Source organism: Maylandia zebra, linkage group LG16 (assembly GCF_041146795.1).
Source record: "Maylandia zebra isolate NMK-2024a linkage group LG16, Mzebra_GT3a, whole genome shotgun sequence".
Lineage (NCBI taxonomy): Eukaryota > Metazoa > Chordata > Actinopteri > Cichliformes > Cichlidae > Maylandia > Maylandia zebra.
The window spans coordinates 1,443,339-1,465,262 of NC_135182.1; the positions used below are offsets into that span (position 1 = coordinate 1,443,339).

At 42.7% G+C, this 21,924-nt stretch overlaps 1 protein-coding gene across 2 annotated transcripts in view; it reads left to right on the forward strand.

Annotated features, from left to right (window-relative positions):
- The first annotated feature begins 512 nt into the window (after positions 1–512).
- The window catches only part of LOC101464205 (contactin associated protein family member 5), a 138,374-nt gene continuing 116,962 nt past the window's right edge, over positions 513–21,924 (forward strand). Inside the window, exon 1 of one of the 2 annotated variants that reach the window (XM_076874660.1) lies at positions 513–955. In XM_076874660.1, coding sequence (XP_076730775.1) covers positions 883–955 — 73 coding nt within the window. In that variant the 5' untranslated portion in view covers positions 513–882. The remainder of the gene's footprint in view (positions 956–21,924) is intronic. The other variant, XM_004571566.5, reaches the window with a different exon arrangement.

The window sequence follows — 21,924 nt, forward strand, 5'->3', positions numbered from 1 at the left end:
ACTGGTCTGCATTGGTGCATCATATCTTTATTCTCTTCCCCCTCCTGCCCCCCCCCTCCTTCTTAAATAGATAACTATCATATCTGATATCATATCTCACAGTACAATAATATTGAATGGGTTGCATTGTTGTATTTTGTCATGTTTCTCAGGTCTTTGTCTGAATTTCTACGAACATTATTGCTAAGGATTGTCTTATTGCATTGGAGTCACACTGGGTTAAATATGTACACTTGGGTTTTAAGGGGTATTTATTATTTTCTTCTTTTTTTTTTTTTTTGGGTTGTATGGAAGCCCCAAACGCAATTTCATTGTTCTTGACAATGACAATAAAATAAATAAATACTAAATACTATTTTGTTGCGATGAAACAAAGTATGCTCCTGTGACAGTGACTGTTCATATTTCCCACACAGCCGTGTCCAAACGTTTGTCATCGGTGCTGAAGTGCGCTGGACTTGAGGCTTGAACCCCGTGTTTTCTGGAAACGTCCACAGCAGCTTCTGCTGTGCGGTGGAATGAAGTCATCAGCAGCCTGCAAAGTGTGCTATTTTATGATGTCTGAACACGCGGAGCGATAAACAGCAGCGATTGCGGCTTTTCTCTGCGGATCTTTGCTATTGTTCTGTGTTTTATAGCAGTGCTCGGGCATCGCAGTGCTCCGCTCTGCCAATAAAATGTGAACCCGACAAAGAGAGAGAGAGAGGCAGAGAGGGGAGCGGGGTGGGCTGTGCCTCGCAGTGAGGGAGTGCCATCGTGGGAGCGGTTTGCTCCTTCACATCAGACCTCTGCTATCCCTCCAAGCCGGAGGACCGAGGAGGAGCCGCCGTCCTGCGTTGCTCTCTGCGGACTCACGGATAATAGCGCACTACAGCTGAGAAAATGGTTTTGCTGCTGCCGATGGTTACCCTTTACACGCTGAGCGTCTTTAGCGGAGCATCCGCCGCCACTCACTGTAAGTGTTTCACCTCAGTGCGCTCACCTGTCTGCGCCTCTGCTCTGCGGGCGGACAGCTGGCGGCGCGCCTGAATCAGGGGCTGCTCCGACCGGCGGAGTTTTACGCGCGCCTCGTAGCTGAGCCTTCCTGTTGTTGCCGGAGCGGCGTCGTGATTATTGTGCGGCACCGCTGTGCTCGTGTCGGCTCTCCTCACTTCACTTTTTGCTTTCGAGCACATAAACAAGTTGTTGATGTCTGCTGGCTGAGGTTTTGCTTTGAACGGACCGCACGATGAAGGTCATGCGAACAGGTTCGTTTCCTTTGGTTCGAGGCAGATGCGCTGCGGAGTGGCCGAGCTCGTCCTTAGTTGGCGCTTTCATGTGGGATTTTTACGAGTCTCAGTCTCGGGTCGTGTTTTGCTGATGTGTGTTGGGGAACCAGAAGTGCTGACTGGCCACAGATGTGCTGCTCAGACGGCTGCTGGTATTGGTCGACTCCTACGTACAAGCCCCCTCTTACACCCCGCAAAAGCTTTCACTCCAGAAAGAGACTTTTACGCCGTGATTTGACGCCGTTTGTTTTTACCTGCATTACTGCGTCCAGTGATAGTCCTAAAAATCTCGATTGGCTGTCGACCACCTATCCGAGTTTTGTAAAAGCAAAATTAATTGTTTTGATCGCAGGATAAAGGACTTCTGCTGTCCTTCGTTTCTACAGTAAACTGACCGTCGTTGTTCTCATGTTGGATAAAAACAAGCATTTTTTTTTAAAGGCCTTGAGCATTCATTCTCAGAGTTTGTGATCCAGCTTCTCAGTGGACGGTGGAATCCTCTCAATGACAAAGTGCAAACCAGGAGGTTGAAATATTATCAAGTCCCATAATGTGCAATTCAACAGCATCACAATGTGTGTCCTTCAATATGATCGTTGTGATGTCTCACACCAAGTTCAACAGAAACAGATACAAATCTGTGTTACATGGTAAACGTACAGTAGCTGTGTAACTGCCTTTCATCGGTGGCTTTGCAGTAAATGTAAGATGGTCACTTTTATTTCCTGAAATAAAAATAAGAGTTCATTCTTTATATTTTCATGTGGCAACAATCCAACCTGGCAACATAAGAGGACATATGACTGACCAGCAGTGAACTGCAGGTTAAGGGCCCTGGTGCAGGTTTACTCCTGCATGCCTGTGTCTCATTTATCTACTCACCTGCTTTGGCTCGTGGCCTTTGCATTGGTCGTTCTGTACAGAAGCTGTTGCACACACCAGTGTTTGTTGTAACAGTGAAGTAGCTGGAGCTGTTCTGGTCAGTGAGCACAGTCTGAAGTTATCCAAACTGAAGGTTTGAACTAGTGGAGTTCAAATTCAGCAGAATCCAGACAAAGATTTTGTCTTAAACCACAAACCAGAAATATTCTTTTGAATGTTGCCGACCAAAACAAACCAAAGCACGGCTGCTGGTATAAATCTGTTTATTTAAAACAAACATGCTTCCATGTCCTACACATGAAATGCGATGGCCTGTGGGAGTCCTTAGTGAGCTCAGCTCTGACAGATATGGAACAACATCTATTGTCCAACTGGAAACAGAGGAAACCATCAGGGACCTGCTGAGCATGAACCTTTAGTAATGAGCCTGCTCGGTCCGTGCAGGTATTCCACAGCTCCCACTGATGCCGACCAAAATTATAACTCAGGCACTAAGATGACGGCGTCAGCCTCTCTATCTGATGTCCAGTTGGTTCTTGTTCTCTGTTATTTCATGCCTACAATAATTCATTCTGGCACTAAATATTTCTTTAAGCTATTTGTTTAGAGGCAGATACACCTGTTTACCTGCTGCTGCCATTTACCTGTTTGTTACAAATATGAAAACAAGGCAAATGTTGTGACTCTGCACTGTTCACCTGCTGCTGTTCACTTATTATCCTCACACTTTCTGACTAATTACAGTAAGCTGAGTCATCCACTGGTCTGTTTCTTTGGGTCTTTGTGCTCACAACAACTGCAGCACACAGTATGTGATGCTGTGGGTGGGCGGTGCTTGTTAAGCCCCACAGCAGCACTGTGTCTCATAACTTTCCAGCTTTGCATTTTTTGCAGTTTGGGAAACAAAACGTTCACAAATGTCACAAAAACTGTTTTAAATGTTTAATTCTGCAAGTGAATTTAGTATGCTAGTTTGAACACCAGGTGGGCGGAGCTTCTGTGGTTCCAGTCAGAGCTGCGACCACATCATTATTATTATTATTGAGCTTTAGCCTCACATGCTAACCTCTTAGCTGTTTGAACATGCACACGTTCTATCAGGCAGAATGCAGAGATGAACCCTTTCAATTCAAATGTCAGTTTCTTACACAATAACTTAGATTTGGATCTGTATAATGTGCTTCTGTGTTCCTGATTATTAGAACAAATCCATCAGCTGTTTTTAGCTGCAGCCTAACAAAGTGTGTCTAACAGAGTCAGTGTAGCTTTTGTTTAAACTGATATGATGATGGTGTGTGTAAAAAGGAGCTTCCTAACCTTTCTCGTCCTTTCTTGTCATGTTGAAAGTGTAAAAAGTGATTTTCAGCAGTGAAAGAACTCAGCACGGGCACGCCGTCGTTTCATGTGCTCGTCTGTCTTTGAGGTTTGTGTCAGGATTTAAGCAGTTTGTGTTAAGGTGGGAACCTGAGCTCAGGCGACAGCTGCATTAGTCACCTGTGACAGTGATGCGTTTTCAAACGTGACCTGCGATCAGGTTTGACACATGTGGCCTGATGAAACGGCGAGCTCCTCCTGGAGGTCAAAGAGCCGCTCTCATATTTACCGCTGGGAAACGAGGAAGCGAACAAAGATGCATCATCGCTGGTTTATCAGGTGACAGAGTTAATGGCAGCCATTTCCTTCTGAGAGGCCCGTGTGTGCGTCCTTTGGCTCCACAAAGACACGGCGATATGCTCGCGTTCGGTTTCATGTTATTGGCTCATTGGTCCAACAGTGCTGGATACAGGCAACAGGACCCATTCACAAATATATGGAAATAACACTTACTTTATTATTATAGTAAAAATCGAGTTTTATTGACTGTAGTGGAAATATGTGCTGACAATAAGAAACCACAGCGTGTTCTCCAGTAGCACTATCAGTGCTATCAGTGTATCATGTAGGGCTCGAGTGCTCTCTTTTAAATGTACCGAGCTCACTGCACAATTCCCCAGCTGGCTTTGTGGGTTTTAATGACCAAGGCTGGTGTGGACCACTCAAAGCACATTTATGCATCAGCTGAGAGAAAGCAGGCTGTATCTGTGTGCGGCTCTTTATATGTTCTACTAGTGACCTGGACATTTGGCTGACCGTGCAGATGAACACGGTCCTGCTATTGCACAAGGTTCATTTGTACGAAATCTTCAAAACCAGTGTTTGGTTCATGCCTTGGTTGTTTTTGCTACCAAAAAGAAATGTTCCTGTGATCATGAACAACATATAAACACCAGCATTCTTCTGCATTTCCTGTAAGCAAACTTTCACCAGACTAGGACGCACACATGGGCGTCATGGAAAGACTGAACCATAATATCATGTTGAAAATGTTTGCAATTTCTATGTATAGGAGCTGAAGTTCACTAACTACTTTCCGACCTGCTACAGCTCAATAAAAACGAACAGGGAGCACACAGCAATTCAGCGTTGCTTGGTGTTCGTGTTACAGCTGCTGTGGTGCAGAACTCTGTGGTCAGGTGGGGCTGCTGGCTGTTGACGGTCCTGAACTTTAGGCTTAATGCGTAGGAAACCACAACCTTTCAACTCCTTTAAAAAATGCAAAAAAATTGGTGTTAAGAGGTGTCAAAGCAAGAGGTGGTTATATAAGCCTAACTATACAGACATGTGGGCCAATCAGAAGCCTGATGATGTCAGTGTGTGTGTTGTTGAGTGCTGGTGGCCTAATGATATTTAAAATGACAGTATTGTTGTCAGTTGTGTGTTCGATGTTTTGTGGCAGTCATCACAGTCTTGGTTAGCTGTAATCTGGGTTATTTACATGAATTTATTGAATGAATAAAAAATGATGGCAGCAGCTGCACGTGTGCCTGCTGAGAGGGCGAAGACACACTCTGACGTCGTCTTCATCTGTTAATAATCCTTCCACAGGTTCACGTCCACACATTTTTAGATAGAGCTGCTGACAAAATTAATGGAAAGAATTTATAGTTTTTACTCATCGGGTATCCTGATACTATACTGGGGAAAAACCCACTATGGGATGGGAAAAACACAGGCCACAAAACTACAAATACAACATTTCCTTTATAATTTCACTAGATCCCTATTGCCAGTCTTGGCAGCCGGGGGTCAGTCCGCCAGGGCCTCCGCTCCTGGCCGCCACCAGGCACACAATGCACCCGACCCCTGTGGCGCCTCCTGCAGGTGGTGGGCCTGCAGGAGGATGGGCCCATGTCTCCTCTTCGGGCTGTGCCCGGCCGGGCCCCATGGACTAAGGCCACCAGACGCTCGCCCTCGGGCACCCTCCCCGGGCCTGGCTCCAGGGCGGGGCCCCGGTAACCCTATCCCGGGCAGGGTAAACTGTTCCCTCGATGTTCTCTTCATAAGGGTCTTCTGAATCGCTCTTTGTCTGGTCCTTCACCCAGGACCAATTTGCCATGGGAGACCCTACCAGGGGGCAAAAGTCCCCAGACAACATAGCCCCTGGGATCCCTGGGACACACAAACCCCTCCACCACGATAAGGTAGCGATTCAAGGAGGAGACCCAGGACACGCTGGAGAGATTATATCTCTCGGCTGGCCTGGGAACGCCTTGGTGTTCCCCTGGATAAGCTGGAGGAGGTGGCTGTGGAGAGGGAGGTCTGGGGCTCTTTGCTTAGGCTGCTGCCCCCGCGACCCGGCCTCGGATAAAGCGGATGAAGATGGATGGATGGATTTCACTAGATCATTTCATCACAGGGCAAGATCACAATTTCTGAAAAAATAAAGATGCTCTGACGAGTTTGTAAATGTAGTGAAAAAGTTGGAGAGTGCAGCGTGATGACCAGTGTTACGAGTGAGACGGGTGGTAAAAGCAAAAATACCTAAAAAATGGAGACAAAGAACAGAAGTGAAATGTCCAGGTGCACCTATGCTAGTGTTTTTGTTCGCTGTTCATTTATTATTTTGTGATCAAAAACAAACATAACATTTCCCAGATGATATCTCAGTACTGCTTGTTTTGTCCTATCAGCTCTCGAGACAGTTTAATTACTAGAGAACGTAAGAGAGGCAGAGCCGCTCGTACTACAAGTTAATTAATTATCCAAAGAGCTGAGGATTAACTTTCTCTCATCTTTGTGTCTCAGGGCTGTCTGATATTTGTAACTTCAGCATGTTACATGCTTACCAGCACACTTTGCATTGCTAAGTACATGTTATTTTCCAAAAGCACACTTTGGCCGAGCTATTCTTGTAGCGCTGTGGCATAATTCATAATCATTATCTGGTGCAACTTCTTTAATAAGGCCACCCAAGGGCTGGTCACAGGCCAGCGTGAGGCATGATTTGAAGGGATGGAAGGAATTTGCTTTTGGCAGGAAAAAGGCTTTCATTACCCGCTGTTATGACACTCTTCAGTGTGAGTCTGTGGGAGGAATATTGCTATGCTTTAAGTGATCCCCTCGCAACGAGCACAGACCGCTTCGCCAGGCATCCAGTTTTTATAAGATTGAATCAGCAGCGTGGCAAAGCAGCGGACACACATATTTACTTAAGATTTCATGCTTGAAGTTAGCTCGGCGAGCAGATACTTCAAAACTAATTATCTGGCATCTGAAGCACCTGAAACGCGCCGCAGCAGAGATGGCACGCAGCTTCACAGGAGCAGCGATGGGTGTGCGCGACGGAGCCGATGCAGCTGCACATTCGCTCGCTAATGAATGTGAAGCAGGCACTCGGGGAACACCTACAGCTGTACGCATTCAAGGCCTGATGAATTTATCAAAAGGTAAATGAGGCAGAGCGCTGTGGCGTGACAGCGCCGCCACTTTTCCTCATGTTTAAACATATACTACGGTTCTTCTGCAAGACAAAACAAACTGGGAGGAAGGTGCGCTCTCATCATCAGGGGCCCACCGACTGGATGCTGGGATTGTTGTACGAGTATATATGATCACAAGGATTAGTGCCATCGCGGGCTCACTTCACAGTGCTTGGGCTCGCTGAGACTCAAAGTTTCTTTGTGAACGCTTCTCAGGACGATTTTGTACTTTTGGTACTTAATAGGGAAAGTCTTATTGTAATCGAAACACTCAAACACCAGCCAGAGAAAGCGAATATCCAGGGCACGCTTCTTCTGCACAAATCTCTACAACAGTCACATGTGTCAAATGATGACGATGAACATCAACAATAAACTGTAAAATGAAACACTGCTGCAAATAAGACAAAGACTGTCTGTGAAGGTTCTCAGTCATCCCGGTCCTCGTAGTCTAAGGAGCTCGGACAGGAAAGCCTCGGCTGATTGTGACCTACACCTGTTTTTACACCCTGGCTGTGTGATGAGGCAGAGGATCAATAGCAGGTCCAGGACCCTCTTGGGGACACTCCCATAGGGCTTAAATCTGGGACTCTCCACCAGTTGTTCTTAGAACTAAAGAAGCTTCTTGGATGAAACGTCTTCAAGAAACTCAAAGAAGTCCTGACACTTTCCTTCCTGAGCTCCTTTGAAGACAAAAAGGCTGCAGGGAATCCTTTGGACAGAGCAGAGACACTGAAGTCGGTTATTTCATTGACTTCACTAAAATAATGTTGCTGTTTATTCCTAAGGTGTGTCCAAATCACAACAGCTGCTTTATAAGGTGAAGACTGTACAGTAACAGAGACAAACTAGTTTGGAAGGAAAAGCTCAGCCAATGAACGTGCAGCATCATACAAGGTGACCAAAAATAGATGGTACAAAAAATAAGTGTGTCTGTGAGTCGATGAATTTATCAATAAGATATTTACAAAGGTGAAACCCGTGTCACAGCGCTCCCCATCTGTTGGCCTTCAGAGAAAGTCAGACTACACTCAAATCCTTTTGGGCCGTACTCAGCATCTGCATCAGGACTGGTCCATTATTAGCAAACGCAGCAGATAGTTGTTGTTGTTTACTTCACAATAACAAAGGAGTTTATCAACTAGTGAGATATACTACAGGATAGTTCATACATACTGAAGCCATCGTGTCTCCTCTCACTAACAATATCGATAACTCCCACAGATACCAGCAGGCCAGACTTCAGTCTCTCTGTAAGATCTCTGACACGTCAGAATTAGTCAAAGGCGTGAAATAAAGAGACTTTTTTATCTCGTCTTTGTCACTGAGAAAGAATTTATGAGGAAATGATAGACGATACAGGGAACTTCACACAGGGATGTTTCTTATACATGCATGAAAAGAGGTTGGTGAGCAAAGTTGTTCAATAAAAACTGTTCATTTATAACTAATTTATAACAGCTACATTCACTGATTGTTTTCACTCAGTAAGGCTCGATGTCACATCATAGAAATATCTGTGACAGTAAACGAGCATCAGATCTTATTATTTTTCTTTATATGTCCTGTCAGAGTTGATTCCTCTCACCACAGAATAGACGCTCTCGCTGTGCAGATCGAGAGTAAAGCGCTTTCTGATTGCAGTAAGTATGAAGGAAACATGCTGACACATGATATCAGACTATTTAGAGAAATAATTCTGCCACGTCTCGAGTGGCGATTACGGCGCCAGGAGACATCTTCCCATTTCCAGCCACGCTGGTCACAGAGCGATGCTGCACCAGTCCCCGATCTATAGACTGCAATGAATACGCTGTAAGTTTCCATGTTACTGGCAGAGGGTTTGAAAGGATTATCAACACCCACCCTGCCAATAAAATGGATGCACAAATCATTGGGGACGGTTACAATCATGAAATATGAGAAGAAAAACGCTTACTTTGAACATTCAGACTCCAAAAAAAGTCATGAATTTAAAGGTAAACAGACGCTGCAGAAACTCTTTCTGTTCCAGCTTAGTGTTTTACGGAGCTTTGTTATTGTGTTAAGCTACTGCATGCTATGTTATTGAATATTGATCGTGATGTATGAAAGAAGCCAAGGAAAGAAAACCTGATTCATCTGGACTCAAACTTGCAGTTGCATCTTTGATTCTTTTATGAGCTGCGTTTGCTTTGCCCACCAGATTTTCACTACTTTGCAATAAATGTTGCATCCTTCCCTCTGATCCACAGAAGAAGGCCAGTGCCTTTAAGCACGGCGTGGGTCCATACAGCCTCAGCTCTGACTGCTTAGTGCAAAGTCTGGGTCAATGTAGCTACTTAACTAGAGCTAGTAAATGAAGCTACTTAATCCAGCTCTTTAGAATATATTATTAGGCTACAACCGCCTGCTGCCCAGACTGATTAAGACTGGCTATGGCTATAATTGTGTGTAGAGGGCTGATTATTACTGTGACTGTTTGTTTATAGTGGCTTATAATATGTGCAGTTAATTGACGTGGCTTTGTTGAGTGTTAATTAAAGCTTCAGCAGTGCTGAACTCTGCAGTGCAATGGTAACAGAGTGCTGTATTTAAAGTTTAAGTCCTGGGTGGCTAAACAATGTCTCCTCTGCTGATCCCTGATAGAAACGCTGAAGTGTGGCTGAGGCACACATATCCTTAGCCTCATATCAAGTATTTGAATACAAGCCAGAGCAGCTGCAGTCACCACAGCCACAGTGCTACAGTGTTGCAGTTTGTCTGTTGAATGCAGTAACAGTAACACTACGATGAATGTGCTGTGTAGTATCAGCTTTTGTAAACTCCGTAGCATAACAAACACACCATGTACATTTTTGAGCTATGCACTGTGTATTTAGGATGGATGTGGTCACCCCACGGCCTCTGGTGGGTAACGTCTCCCTGTGACGTCACCATCTGGGTATTTTATGAGTGAGGGAAACTACATCGCCCTGCTTCATCTCCTTTGGTACTGTAATCGAGGAAAACTGTGTATAGCGTTCAGTAAGACTCAAAACTCATGATTGAAACTGTAAACTCATCACAAATTAGTTTAGTGAGGTGATCGATGAAGGGAGCTGATCTCCTGTGTTCAACCTGACTCGCTGTATAAACCAGAGGAGTGGCCTACCACAGCTCCACGTCACGTCTACGCCTTACAGAGGACACAAGGGTACGTCCATCTTTTACATAATGTTTGTGGATTTTCTCAGAACATACTAATGTCGTAGTGTTTGTATTCGTCCAGGTGGGTGGGTTAGATGGATTACATTATTTTTAATGTAAGTAAAGTTGATTTATTGAGCACTTTTCATAGACAGGCAGTCACAAAGGTTCAAAGCAACAGAACCAAAATAGGCAACACAAAAGGTTTAATGTTAATAAAACTTGAAATAAAAAATACTCATACATGTGGAGCACTGGAGGAACGCTCTGCAAAGCTTCTATGCAGAAAACGTGATGTTTTGGAAATAACATCATAACTGCTGTCTTTTAACTTTCTGCTGACAGGTGCCATCAGAGCTGTTCATACCAACCTTTTATTTACTGCGTCCTTTGTTATTACCAATGTTTTTGGCCTTTGTTCTCTTTTTGTCAACGAGACATTATCCCATTATCAGCTTGTCTATAGCAGATGCTCCCAGAAATCCAATAATCCAACAGAAAAGTATCACGTTTCCTCTTTCACTACATTCCTGAATGGGTGCTGAATAATTAATGTTTGGCAGATGTGATGCATATAATCACTCAAACTGTCGATAACTCATGCCGCAGGCTGCCTTTAAATGCTCGGAGCTCCCTCCAGATTATATCCAGTGTGCGCAGACGTGAATCGCTACAGTAAAACAGTCCATGGTCCTCGATCATTTGCATCGATATGAGCGTCCCTGTATTCAGCCGGAGCGTGGATCTAATTGTTAGCCAATCTCTAGTGTACACTGGCTGCTGCTGAGCATAGGTCACTGAGCCCCAAAGCCTGTTAGCCTATGCATGCTATCATATGAAGCTTTATCAATGCCACAGAGAGGTCTGAGGCCACTCTGTCACCAGATGCTATCACTGTGTCTTTTCATATTATTGACTCTGAGGTTTCTCTTGGCTTCTGCAGCCTCCTTCTCTGGACCACCTTTGCGTTGATTTACAACTTGTTTAAATGTCTTATACATGTGGCATTTTCTTGCCCCATAACACATGATAACATGTACAGTCCAGCCACGTGGGTATACCTGTTTAACCATTAGTTAATGCAAGTATCTGTAAGTTTTTTCCATCTCTCTTCTAGATTTATTTGAGTTTTTCAGGCTTCACTGGTGTCAGAATCTCTTTACACTTCATATGAGAGTTGTAGTCAGCAGCTACAAATTCAAAGTCACCGCCTGGAATCAAACCCAAACCTGTTGTCCAGGAGGGGCAGGCCTTACCTGGCCATGAAGCTGCTTGCCTGTCAATTGTCCTGTTTCTTGTGAGCCTGGGAAAACTCAGCGACTATATATAAAGATGTTTGTAAAACACAAGGGATAAAGTCAAAGGCAGTTTTATTAAAGTACAAAATAACACACAGACAAGGAAAACCAAAGCAAAGATAGGACACAGCAAAGAGGAAGCAAAGACTGAGGCCATATATACAAACACAGCGTGATGGCTAATGAGGAAGTAAAGCTAGGCCGAGATACCAGGAGGAACAGGCACCAAAATAAAACAGGAAATGACCGACGCGGAGAATCGGCCTACAACATAAAAGCAAACATGAAAATGAGAAGGAATAGAGTGAGAATACACGAGGTGACACACAGCCTCCCATTAACTAACAACAGCCAGGTGTGCTCGTTCAGCTAGCTGTGGAACGACTTAGACGAGGAACCTGCCTCACACGTACAACTCCTGTAAACATATTCACTGTTTACTCAGACCACAGACTGTTCTGTAAGGAGATGAGGCAACGAGGAATTCCCCCGTTGTTGACGTCAGCCAGATCAACGAGTATCGAAACAGCAGGAAACCGATATTTTTTTAGCAGTCTGAATAATTCGCTAACATCATAACTGGAAACGTATGGACATATTTATCATGAGTGTCTAGCGTTATGACAGGATATAATTCACAGAAAAAAGAGGAAAAACGCAGTAGATCAGTTTTAAATTGCCATGTCACAGCTTTAATTGAAATAGGTTTGGCAGCACATGACTCACAGCAGCACTAAACCCTGTGAAGCCATCACAGGGAAGAAACAACGCTGTCGTCATTGTGTTTGTGTGTCTGTCCAGTTACTTCTGAATCCTTAAACTTTCAGTTTAAACGCGTTTTCACTTTCTACACGAATGTAAAGCTGATTTACTAAAGCTAAAAATATTTATCTTAACATGCTTTCCTTTGTTCTTAAAGCTTATCAGCTGCCCATCCTCCTCTGCTTATCCTTATCAGGGTCATGGGAGCTTATCCCAGCTATCGTAAGGAAAGAGGCGGGGAACATCCTGCACAGGCCTGATGCAGGCCTAACGCAGAGAGACCGACAGCCATTCCCACTCACATCCACACCTGTGGGCAATTTAGAATCACCAGTAAGTGCTTGTCCTGGGAGCAAAGGCAGCTTTGACAGAACCACAGTCGCTCTGGTCTGTGTGTCTAAGCTCGGAGTAGGAAGTTCTTGTTGTGGGAAAAGGCGAGTGGCCTACATGTGGATGCTACGATGGAAGTGGAGTTTTCAGTGAGAGTGTAAATACACCGTCATGAGTGGAAGGCTGTGTTGGATGTGCATTGCATCCAGAGGAGTATGTAATGTGATTATAACAGCGGGCTGGGATTTGGCTGCATATTTTAAAGTAATTGCTGAATTTACTCCAGCAGTGTCAGGAGTGGAGACTCGTCAATAATCCATTTGTGGCGTGCAAACTTTGTTCTTTCTTCTTGAAAGAATAAATCAAAATAATCACTCCGAGAACAAGAGTAGAAGACAACTTTGATAAATAGCTTAACTCAGTTTATACAGTTTCTTTCAGAGCGATGCAGATGAAAACAGTGTTTGTGGACCGTCTGAGGAAGCCTTTTAATAAAACATAGGCTGTGGTAACTTGTCCAATGTGTTTAGACACTGATCTGTTTCGCCACATTGTTGCATTTCTAGCTTTGTGTAAGGTTACTTTGTGCTGGGGCTACACGAAACCAAAGAGTATATATTTGTATGAATTTTACAGACGAGTGATCGTCTGTGGTTTGATTTCATCTTTATGGTGACTGCATTGTTCCTGCAGGTCATATTTGCAACATGTAGCGATCGTGTTACTTGAGTAATAATGAACTGTGCACAACAAACTGGCCAGTGTGAATGTCCCTGTCACTTGTGTGTTTCGATGAGAGAAGAGGCTGCACACCAGCGTGGTGTCAGTGGAGCTGATGCTCAAGTAAGAAGAAGAAATCCTACAGAGGGACAAACAGGCCAGTTTGCAGCTTTCTGATTCTTAGCATGGACACAAACAAACTGGTACACTGACTGGTTACCAGACCAGCTTATGTATCTGAGCTGGTCTACAGCAGAAGTTCACAGTTTACAGTGTAATTCAGTCAATGCTTCATGACGTTTGAAATTAATTAAACTATTGTCATTAATTAATACGTGCGAGTCACATGATTGGGGGTGTGCTCGTTTAATGCAAGCCCCTCCCACATGCTCTTTATTGCTAATAATGGAGAATATTACAGTACATCAAAGCTGCTTCACTGGTGCAGCTGTATGTGAAAAATTAATGTCGTGCATGAAATTAAAACCACTACACCACTCAGCACTATAAGTTCCTAATTAGCCTCCTTTTTAAGAAACTGGGCAGGATAATACAGTTGCCTTTTACTTTACAGACAAACTCACTCAGCGGCTCCAGCTGCTCGTTCTTGTTCTGCTCTACACTAAGATCGCCGTGGCAGTGCATGAATTAGACTTCAGAGAAGAAGAAACTGTGTCCAGCTATAATCCAAGACAATGAAAAACTGTGTGTATGACCTCAGGATGAAGCAGACTATTTCAAGAAGCAGCCGATATAAAGGATTGCTGAAATAGCGCGTTGCTTCCACAATAACAAGAGGATTATTCAATTGTGAAATGATTGTGGATAACACGATTGTCTCAGATGGACAAAAAAATCGAATGAAATAAAAAGAAAAAGCACCGAAGAACCGACAGTTTGGGTCATCACACAATTAAACTCACATCCACATCCTAAATGGAATGACTAAATAACTACACACAGTCATTCACTCACAGGGGTCTCAGATGACCCCCTGTGAGTAAGCACTTGGTGACAGTGGGAAGGAAAACCTCTCTTTTAACAGGAAGACAGCCCCAGAGAGCAGGCTGGGGGAGGAGCAGCAGTGTGCTGCGGGGGTTGGGGGTGAGGACAGGAAGATGGGACATTTGTTATATTTGTTATGAACACCAGTCAGTAAACACATGTTCATATATTACAAAGTAAAATCTGAAGCCTGGTGTTGAGTGTGTCCCAGTCTGATCCTGGCCGTGAGAAACGCAGCTTCTTATTTAAGCTGTGTTATCAAAGTTGTGCAGCAGATATTCGACCTGACACCTTCTGCCGTCTCTGAAGACTTCAATAACATGTCGTGCACGATGTTCCTTTAAGCTGTGTAAGTAATTGGGCAGCTGTTGGGTTTAATCACATGGATTTGGTGCACCAAGTAAAATGGATCAGACCAGATTGAAACGTGTGCTCCACTTTGCTCTGCCCTTCCCCTGTCTTTATTACATTTTCTATTTTTAGGAAATCCCTTTGGCTTTTTTTCTTATTCAGCTCTTTGAGTTCCTTTTACAGATATTGTCCATATTATTTATAGGTGGTGAGCTATGTTTGTCGTCATCCTCAGGTGTAGTGATGCCTCCACATCAGTTTGAATTCTCCAACATCTGGTATCATCAGTTTGTTATGATGAGGCTGTGTCCTCTTTGTACTGAGGAAAGGGCAGCAGTTACTCTCAAACACTGACTCTGTGCTGTGATCTTTAAAGTGAATCTGCTGCAAACATCGTCTTGAATTAAAAAGATTTCTGCAAAGCTAATAACAGATTGTAATTTCATATGACCCAGGTATCGATCCAGAGATGAACAAGAGGAGATTATGGCTGTAAATCAGCACGTGCTTACAGGGATTTAGTGGCTGAGATTCATGTATTGTTTTTATGAAGGACTACACGATATGTGGTTATTAAAGGATACGTCTCTATATTTATTTATATTTTAGTCTTATCATTATGTCACATAAAGCCCACCCTTACTACTTCTGATGCTGTACATTTGGGGCGATCGTGGCTCGAGAGTTGGGAGTTCGCCTTGTAATCGGAAGGTTGCCGGTTCGAGCCCCGGCTCGGACAGTCTCGGTCATTCTGTCCTTGGGCAAGATACTTCACCCGTGTTTGTCTACTGGTGGTGGTCAGAGGGCCCGGTGGCGCCAGTGTCCGGCAGCCTCGCCTCTGTCAGTGCGCCCCAGGGTGGCTGTGGCTACATGTAGCTGCCATCACCAGTGTGTGGATGGATGTGTAAAGCACTTTGGGGTCATAGGGACTAAGTAAAGCACTTTACAAATACAGGCCATTTACCATTTAAATATTCAAAAGCTTGTAAACTCTTACCTGCAGACAGTATCTACATGTGTGAAATATTAGTAGAAAAAAACTAAGCCGAGTCCTTTCACCGGCTCTGTCGCCATATTTAAATCATATTTCTAAAGAGAACATTTTCTCAATGCAAAAACAGAAAAAGGATCTCTCAGTAGGGGAGAGCGGGGTAAGTTGTCACACGGGTAAGTTGTCACACTGTTCATAACTCCAACACTAGAGGCTCTATCTCAAAAATGAAATAGCCACTTTGTGTGACTTCTTCTTCTATAGTCAACCTCCTGTTCACATGTGGTCAAGACTGCTCTAATCTGAGGTGAGCACACCTTTTTTATTTTTTTGACCTAAAAGGAAAAATAAATCATTTTAAATTTTCTTCAGTACAACTTTGTTAGGTATAGATGTTACAGATTATTATTTTACACAAAATAGAGGAGACATTAACGTGTCTTTTGATACTTCAGCTGATGTGCTATGTTGAGCTAACCCTGACATTTAGCCAAAATTAGCATAAATGTCAGTTTGGGGCAAGTTGTCTCCTTAACTTTGGGGCAAGTCGTCACATGTGACAACTTGCCCCAGTACAAATAAATGCTCCAAAAAATTGTGATATTGTAATTCATTTGTATTTGTAATAAGGTTTTTGAAGAAAGGAAGGAGAGGCAGGAATTAAGGAAGGAAGGAAGAAAGTAAGATGGTTCGAAATTATCAACGAAAGACAGAGCGTGCCAGAACACCACCTGACATTATGTTAAAGGCAGTCAGGCAGGTAAAGATGCAGAACAAATCAATCACAAGTACAGCAAAGGATTTTGACATAAATTACCGCACTGCAATTACTGACAGCGGACTACCAACTCCAGAGGACATCCAGCCATATCCAAAAGCTGGCCGCCGAAAACCATCCAGCAAAGGAAGAAAACGACGCAAATCAGCAATTCTAACCGACACGCCAGTGAAGCAGCAACTAGAAAAAGAAAAGAATAAGGCTGAATCTAGCAAAAAGCTGTTTCAAAAGAGAGGGACGCGAGGGGGGGAAACATCTGGACCTATGAAGAACAACGCAGCTAAAAGAAGAAAAATAATTCAAGAGTCATCATCAGATGATGAAGAGTGCTTCTGCCTTGTCTGTGTGGAGCCATTTTCAAACAGTCGTCCAAAAGAGACCTGGGTAAAATGCGTAAAATGCAACAAATGGGCCCATGATGCTTGCACCTCAGGCCAGGCAATTTATGTGTGCCAGAATTGTGACTATGAAGTTGAGTCTGATTAATCAGAAATAGGGCATCTGTTTTGTTCAGAGGATAAACATGTTAAGTAAAGCAAGTTATTTGCAGCATTCCATTCATGGATGATGGATTTATGTGCAAGCCAGAGAACATTTGAGTTTAAAGTTCAAACTAAAGTTTTCTTTCTACTTAATGTTTTGATTAAAATGTGTATTGGATTGAAATAATTGTTTTTTTCCAAATTCTCTTGGCATAATTGTTCAAATTTCCAGTTTTGGTTTGAATTTAACAATTAAAATCAATAATCATAATTAAGTATTTGTGTTCATATTTTAAGATAATCTAGTGTGACAACTTACCTGCCGATGGGGCAAATTGTCACAAGTGCACATTCTCCTTTCAACAGTCTACAACTCCGTAATGAGATAAGATATGAAAATGTAATCAATACATCATATGTGCCCGAGACTTCCGTCTTTCATTTGGTGAAACATTTATTACGTTGTGATGTATGGTGCTCAGTAAAAGTTAGTCAGTGTGAAGAGTGTGACAACTTACCCCGCTCTCCCCTAATAATCAGTAATATAATCAGTAATATAATCACTAATAAAATACGCTGTACAGACTGAACTAAAGCACAAAACAGTTTTTGCTCTGTCTTCTTACATCAATATGAGGCGAGACAAAAACTGCTCTGGTGTCTCTGTGGTGTGTCTTCATGTTTATGAGGTTTTGTGCACGTTTGTATTTTTTATTACATATTTTATATGAATTAATGTGTAAGATAGTGCTACTAAAGCCTCAAACTAAATATGGTGTGTACCTGTGCCCTCCTTGTGGCAGAACGTGGACAGCAGCATCAGCAAACAGTCAAATTTGAAGATGAATTAACATTTCAGGTATCTAACAGTGATTCTTGAGATAAGAGACAAAGCATGTCCGGCGGATAAAACCCAATTTTGTGGTTAAAAATATGCATACAAGTGTTAACCAACTGCCTAAAAGACAAACTGTGATTTTGCATTTTTTATACATGTATATTTATTTTAAATGGTACAACACATCACCAGTACCTTAAAAATCCACTGTCCACAAGCAGGTGTGATGATATTAAAATACAGAAAAAAATTAAGAGTAATGTAAAATTAAACATCATGGCTCTCGTCACTGAGTATTTAAGTAAATACCTTTTATAATATCAAAATATGACATTGAAATTTTATTTTTACACATTTTTTAAGTGATTAAAATCGTGTCCAGAGTTTTTGTCAACACCGTCAGATTTTTTTAAAAGTACAAAAAAATCAGGAACTATTGTGGGCAGCTTACACTCTGAGGACCCCTTTACCACTTCCTGTTTGATGCACATGCCATGAGGTCACTGCTGTGGTAATTGTTTTATTTCATTTATTGCACACCTTTCTGATAAACTCTGTGTCACAGCATAGTGCGTCAACACTGTAAAAACAGCTTCATTCAGGAGGCTTGCAGAGGCGTAAGCAGCTGATGAAAAACAAGATGGCTTCTGTCAGATGTCAACACCATCAACACCATTTTGTCTGACGGTGTGGACCCTTTTTCTAATGGTGTTGACAAATGTCACAAAAGTGTCCTGTTCACCATTTATATTAAGTTATTTTTACTAATATTTCAGTCATATTGCTTCCTGTGTATTTTACTGATATTTCTGCTTCACAGATGTGTCAAATATCAAATTTGTCTTATCTTGAATCTCATTGTTTATGTTTACATTATTAATCCTGTAGGAAAATGCTTAGTCCTCTGCATTTGACCCATTCACTCAGTGATGCAGTGGGCAGCTACCAATCCAGCATAGCCTCTGTTCGTTGGATTTGAACGCCCAACCTTCTGATCATGTGGCATCTGCTGAGCTAGCTGTGCCTGAGAGCTGATGTATGAATCCTGCTTCCGGGCCCAAACTACTCTGTGTTTATTAAGCCTGTTAAAATGTTTTAATGCTTTTTATCTTGTTCTATTACATCTGAACAAGCCCCTAAAAACAGTCAGTGATCACTGTCAGCCTAACCATCAGGAACCCTCATGTTAACCTTTATCAAGTGGAAAAAAGTTAGCATTCATCCTCCAGCTTCACTGTGTTTATGTTATGCTAACATAGCTGTGTCGCTAGCAACCAATTAGCACATCACTATATACCAGCTAGCCCAACTTCAGTAACCCTACAAACGTCACTGTTGGAAGTGATAGCAGAGCTGGCGTATCATGTTCAGGTGGAAACAATCTAACTTTAACTCTGTTAAATTTCATATATTCTGTTTTAATGGATGCCTGGATGTTACACCTGGTAGAGCCACACTGATCATTTAATTAAAGATGAAAGAATTTAGACAGTTTGTGACTCTCAGTGATGCTGCAGAGCTCCTGTGACTTTGGGATCTGCAGCCGAGTTTGGACCTGGAAACGGCTAATGACATCAGACATAAAGACCGGATAGCATCTCCATTGCTTAATGCATAATTGTGTTGTGAATATTCATCCTTAATCTGTATAAATGCACATGCTTCAGAAAAATTATAGTAATTACAAAATGGTACATTTCAGGCTAGAATAGCAAAGGGGAAGCTGTCAGAGGAACGAAAGAGAAGGAACAGGGAGGATCAAAAAAGAAGGAGAGAAAACATTAACAGTCAGCCTGAGTTGAAGAAAGAGTTTCTCATAAAGGGAAAGATGGAGAAAGAGAATGAAAGAGGGAAAAATAAAGAACACCAGTGATCTGAAAGGAAGAGAAAAAAGTCAGAAGAGAAGGTTTTGGAAACAAGCACAGAGACAAAAGGAGAGAAAGTCCAGCAGCGTCTAAACACAACCACAGAGAACTTTAGGAATCAGGAGCAGGCGGCTGCTTGGTGAACGATTAAGATGCAGAACTTGACGTGTGCAAAAACAGAATTGTTATGATCTTGTGATATTACAAAGGTTGTTAAGGTTTAATGGTCATTTTGAAAGAAATAATATCTTGTTTTCTACTCGTGTGTCACCACCGTCAGCACCTTGTCAACTCCATAATATGGAGTTTTTTTTATTTTTCTCTTTTGGAGAACCATACAGTTTCCTCTCTCATGATCTTCCAATAAAAATACGTAATTTTCTCAATAAATGCTGCCAAATATGATTGTTTCTTATAGAGATTAAATACAAGCTTCTGAAAATATGTATGACTGTAACTCTAATAACAAAATCTTACTTTTAAATGTGGTATAAACATCTGTGCATAAACAGTAGAACAGCAAAGCTGCTAATAGTCAAAAAAGCTGAAACAACTTCATTTAAAATATATATTTTTGCATTTCTTTGTGTCTGACGGTGTTGACAAAAACCTTGCAATTCTCCAGCAAAAACATAATTTATTAAAAAATGTTACACCTGGAGACCAAAACATGGTGCGACAGCCACAACTTTGTGTAACAATTATATGTAAATGTGTTTTTGAAAATGAAAACCTGTTTTGTCCCTAATCACTGATAAAAATGTGCTTTTAATTTAAACGTCAGTAGCTTTAATGTTCTGTTTGCTGAGTGAAATAATGGCAGTAGATGGAAATAGCTATAAATTCTCTTCACATTGGAGGTGATTGAACAGTTGGTTGGATTAAAAACTCCCCCCAGCTTCTTTGCAGCAAAGGTTTTACTGGTGACCCAGTTCATTGTGCCTGCCAGTGTCCAGCTTGCATCTTGCGTCCTGCAGCAATGTAGTGGAAAGTCTGCTCAATGGTGGACCTGTGCACCTGTGAGCAGAGCCTCCGTGCTGCCCGTTAGGCCGGCCTTTGGTGGGATTTTGGAAGTGTACCACTTTTTCTAGCTGTCGACAGCACAGACTTGGTCATCCATGACAGCTTCTCCTCATTTTCTTCATCACCATCTATCTTCAGGTCCCTGAGGAATTTTTAGAGGGGGACCATCTTCCTGATGTATTCCCAGATGCTCCATGTTCCATCCCAGATTGTTCCCCTGGCTAATCCTCGCCCTCCTCTTTGCTCAAAGGGCCTCGAGATGTTGGCTGGAGACCTCCATGCAGTGTGAGGAACTTTCTGTCTTGACATCAGTGGCATCTTGTAACCGTTCGGCCACGCTCACAGTCCGAGTGACATCCTAATGTCATCCATGAAAAGCAGGTGGATGATGGTCCCTCCACTCCTAAATCTACATCTGTACCCACACGCAGTGATGAGCTGGTGTCGGGGGTGGAGGCCAGTGTAACACTGTTCATTTTGTTGACCAATCATTTCCATCATAGTTTTCATCAGCGGCCTTCTTACTCTGACAAAAACAAACTAATGCACGAGGACAGAAACTATGATGACATGCTCTGACTCTTTCATTAATGAACAACAACGAGATGAAATTATTATTTCCATCCAATCAGACTAATTACAGTGTGGCCGATTCGTCAGCTCGTTGTGCAGTAAGGTTAGACAATCTGCCTCTGGGAAACGCACAACTGGCTCTTCTGCTCAGTGTTTCTAATGCGTGAAAATGTCAGAGCTTGGAAGGAAGAGCAGACATGTGGACATATTTTGTATTTGATGTTTTTTAACCATAAAAAACCTGAAAGACTGTTACACTTAAATTTGAGTTAACCAAATAAAATGTAGATTTAATGATAAACTAGAACAATCTAGATGTAAAACTAAATGATGTGACTAAATCAAACTCTGTCACTGAACAACAGCACAGAGAGTCACCTTGGTATGTTTTGATGATGACCTCCAGTGTTTTCTTCCACAGTCCCGTGGAGCTCCTGATGAATGTTCTTAGACCACTATTAGTCCTGCACAGTGCCAAGCTTTCCCACATACGTGTGTGTGGCCCGGAGCCACAGTCTGTCCAGGCAGGGCCAAGCTTAGTCTGGTTCCCAGATGTTCTTCCAGCATTGCTTAAATCCAGCTGTGGGCGGGTCTGCCCTTCTGTTTCATTTCCATGTCTACAGCCTGAGCTGCGAGCCTCAGTTATCTTGTTTGACCTCTTTCATGATGATGTCTCTCATGAGTGCTTTCTACACCTCAGTTAACCCTGCTAACATCCATGTGGGCTCCCCTCATTTTGGCTTCCAGCTTTCTTCTCCACAGGGGGGCTTCCTCTGCATGCATCCTTGGTC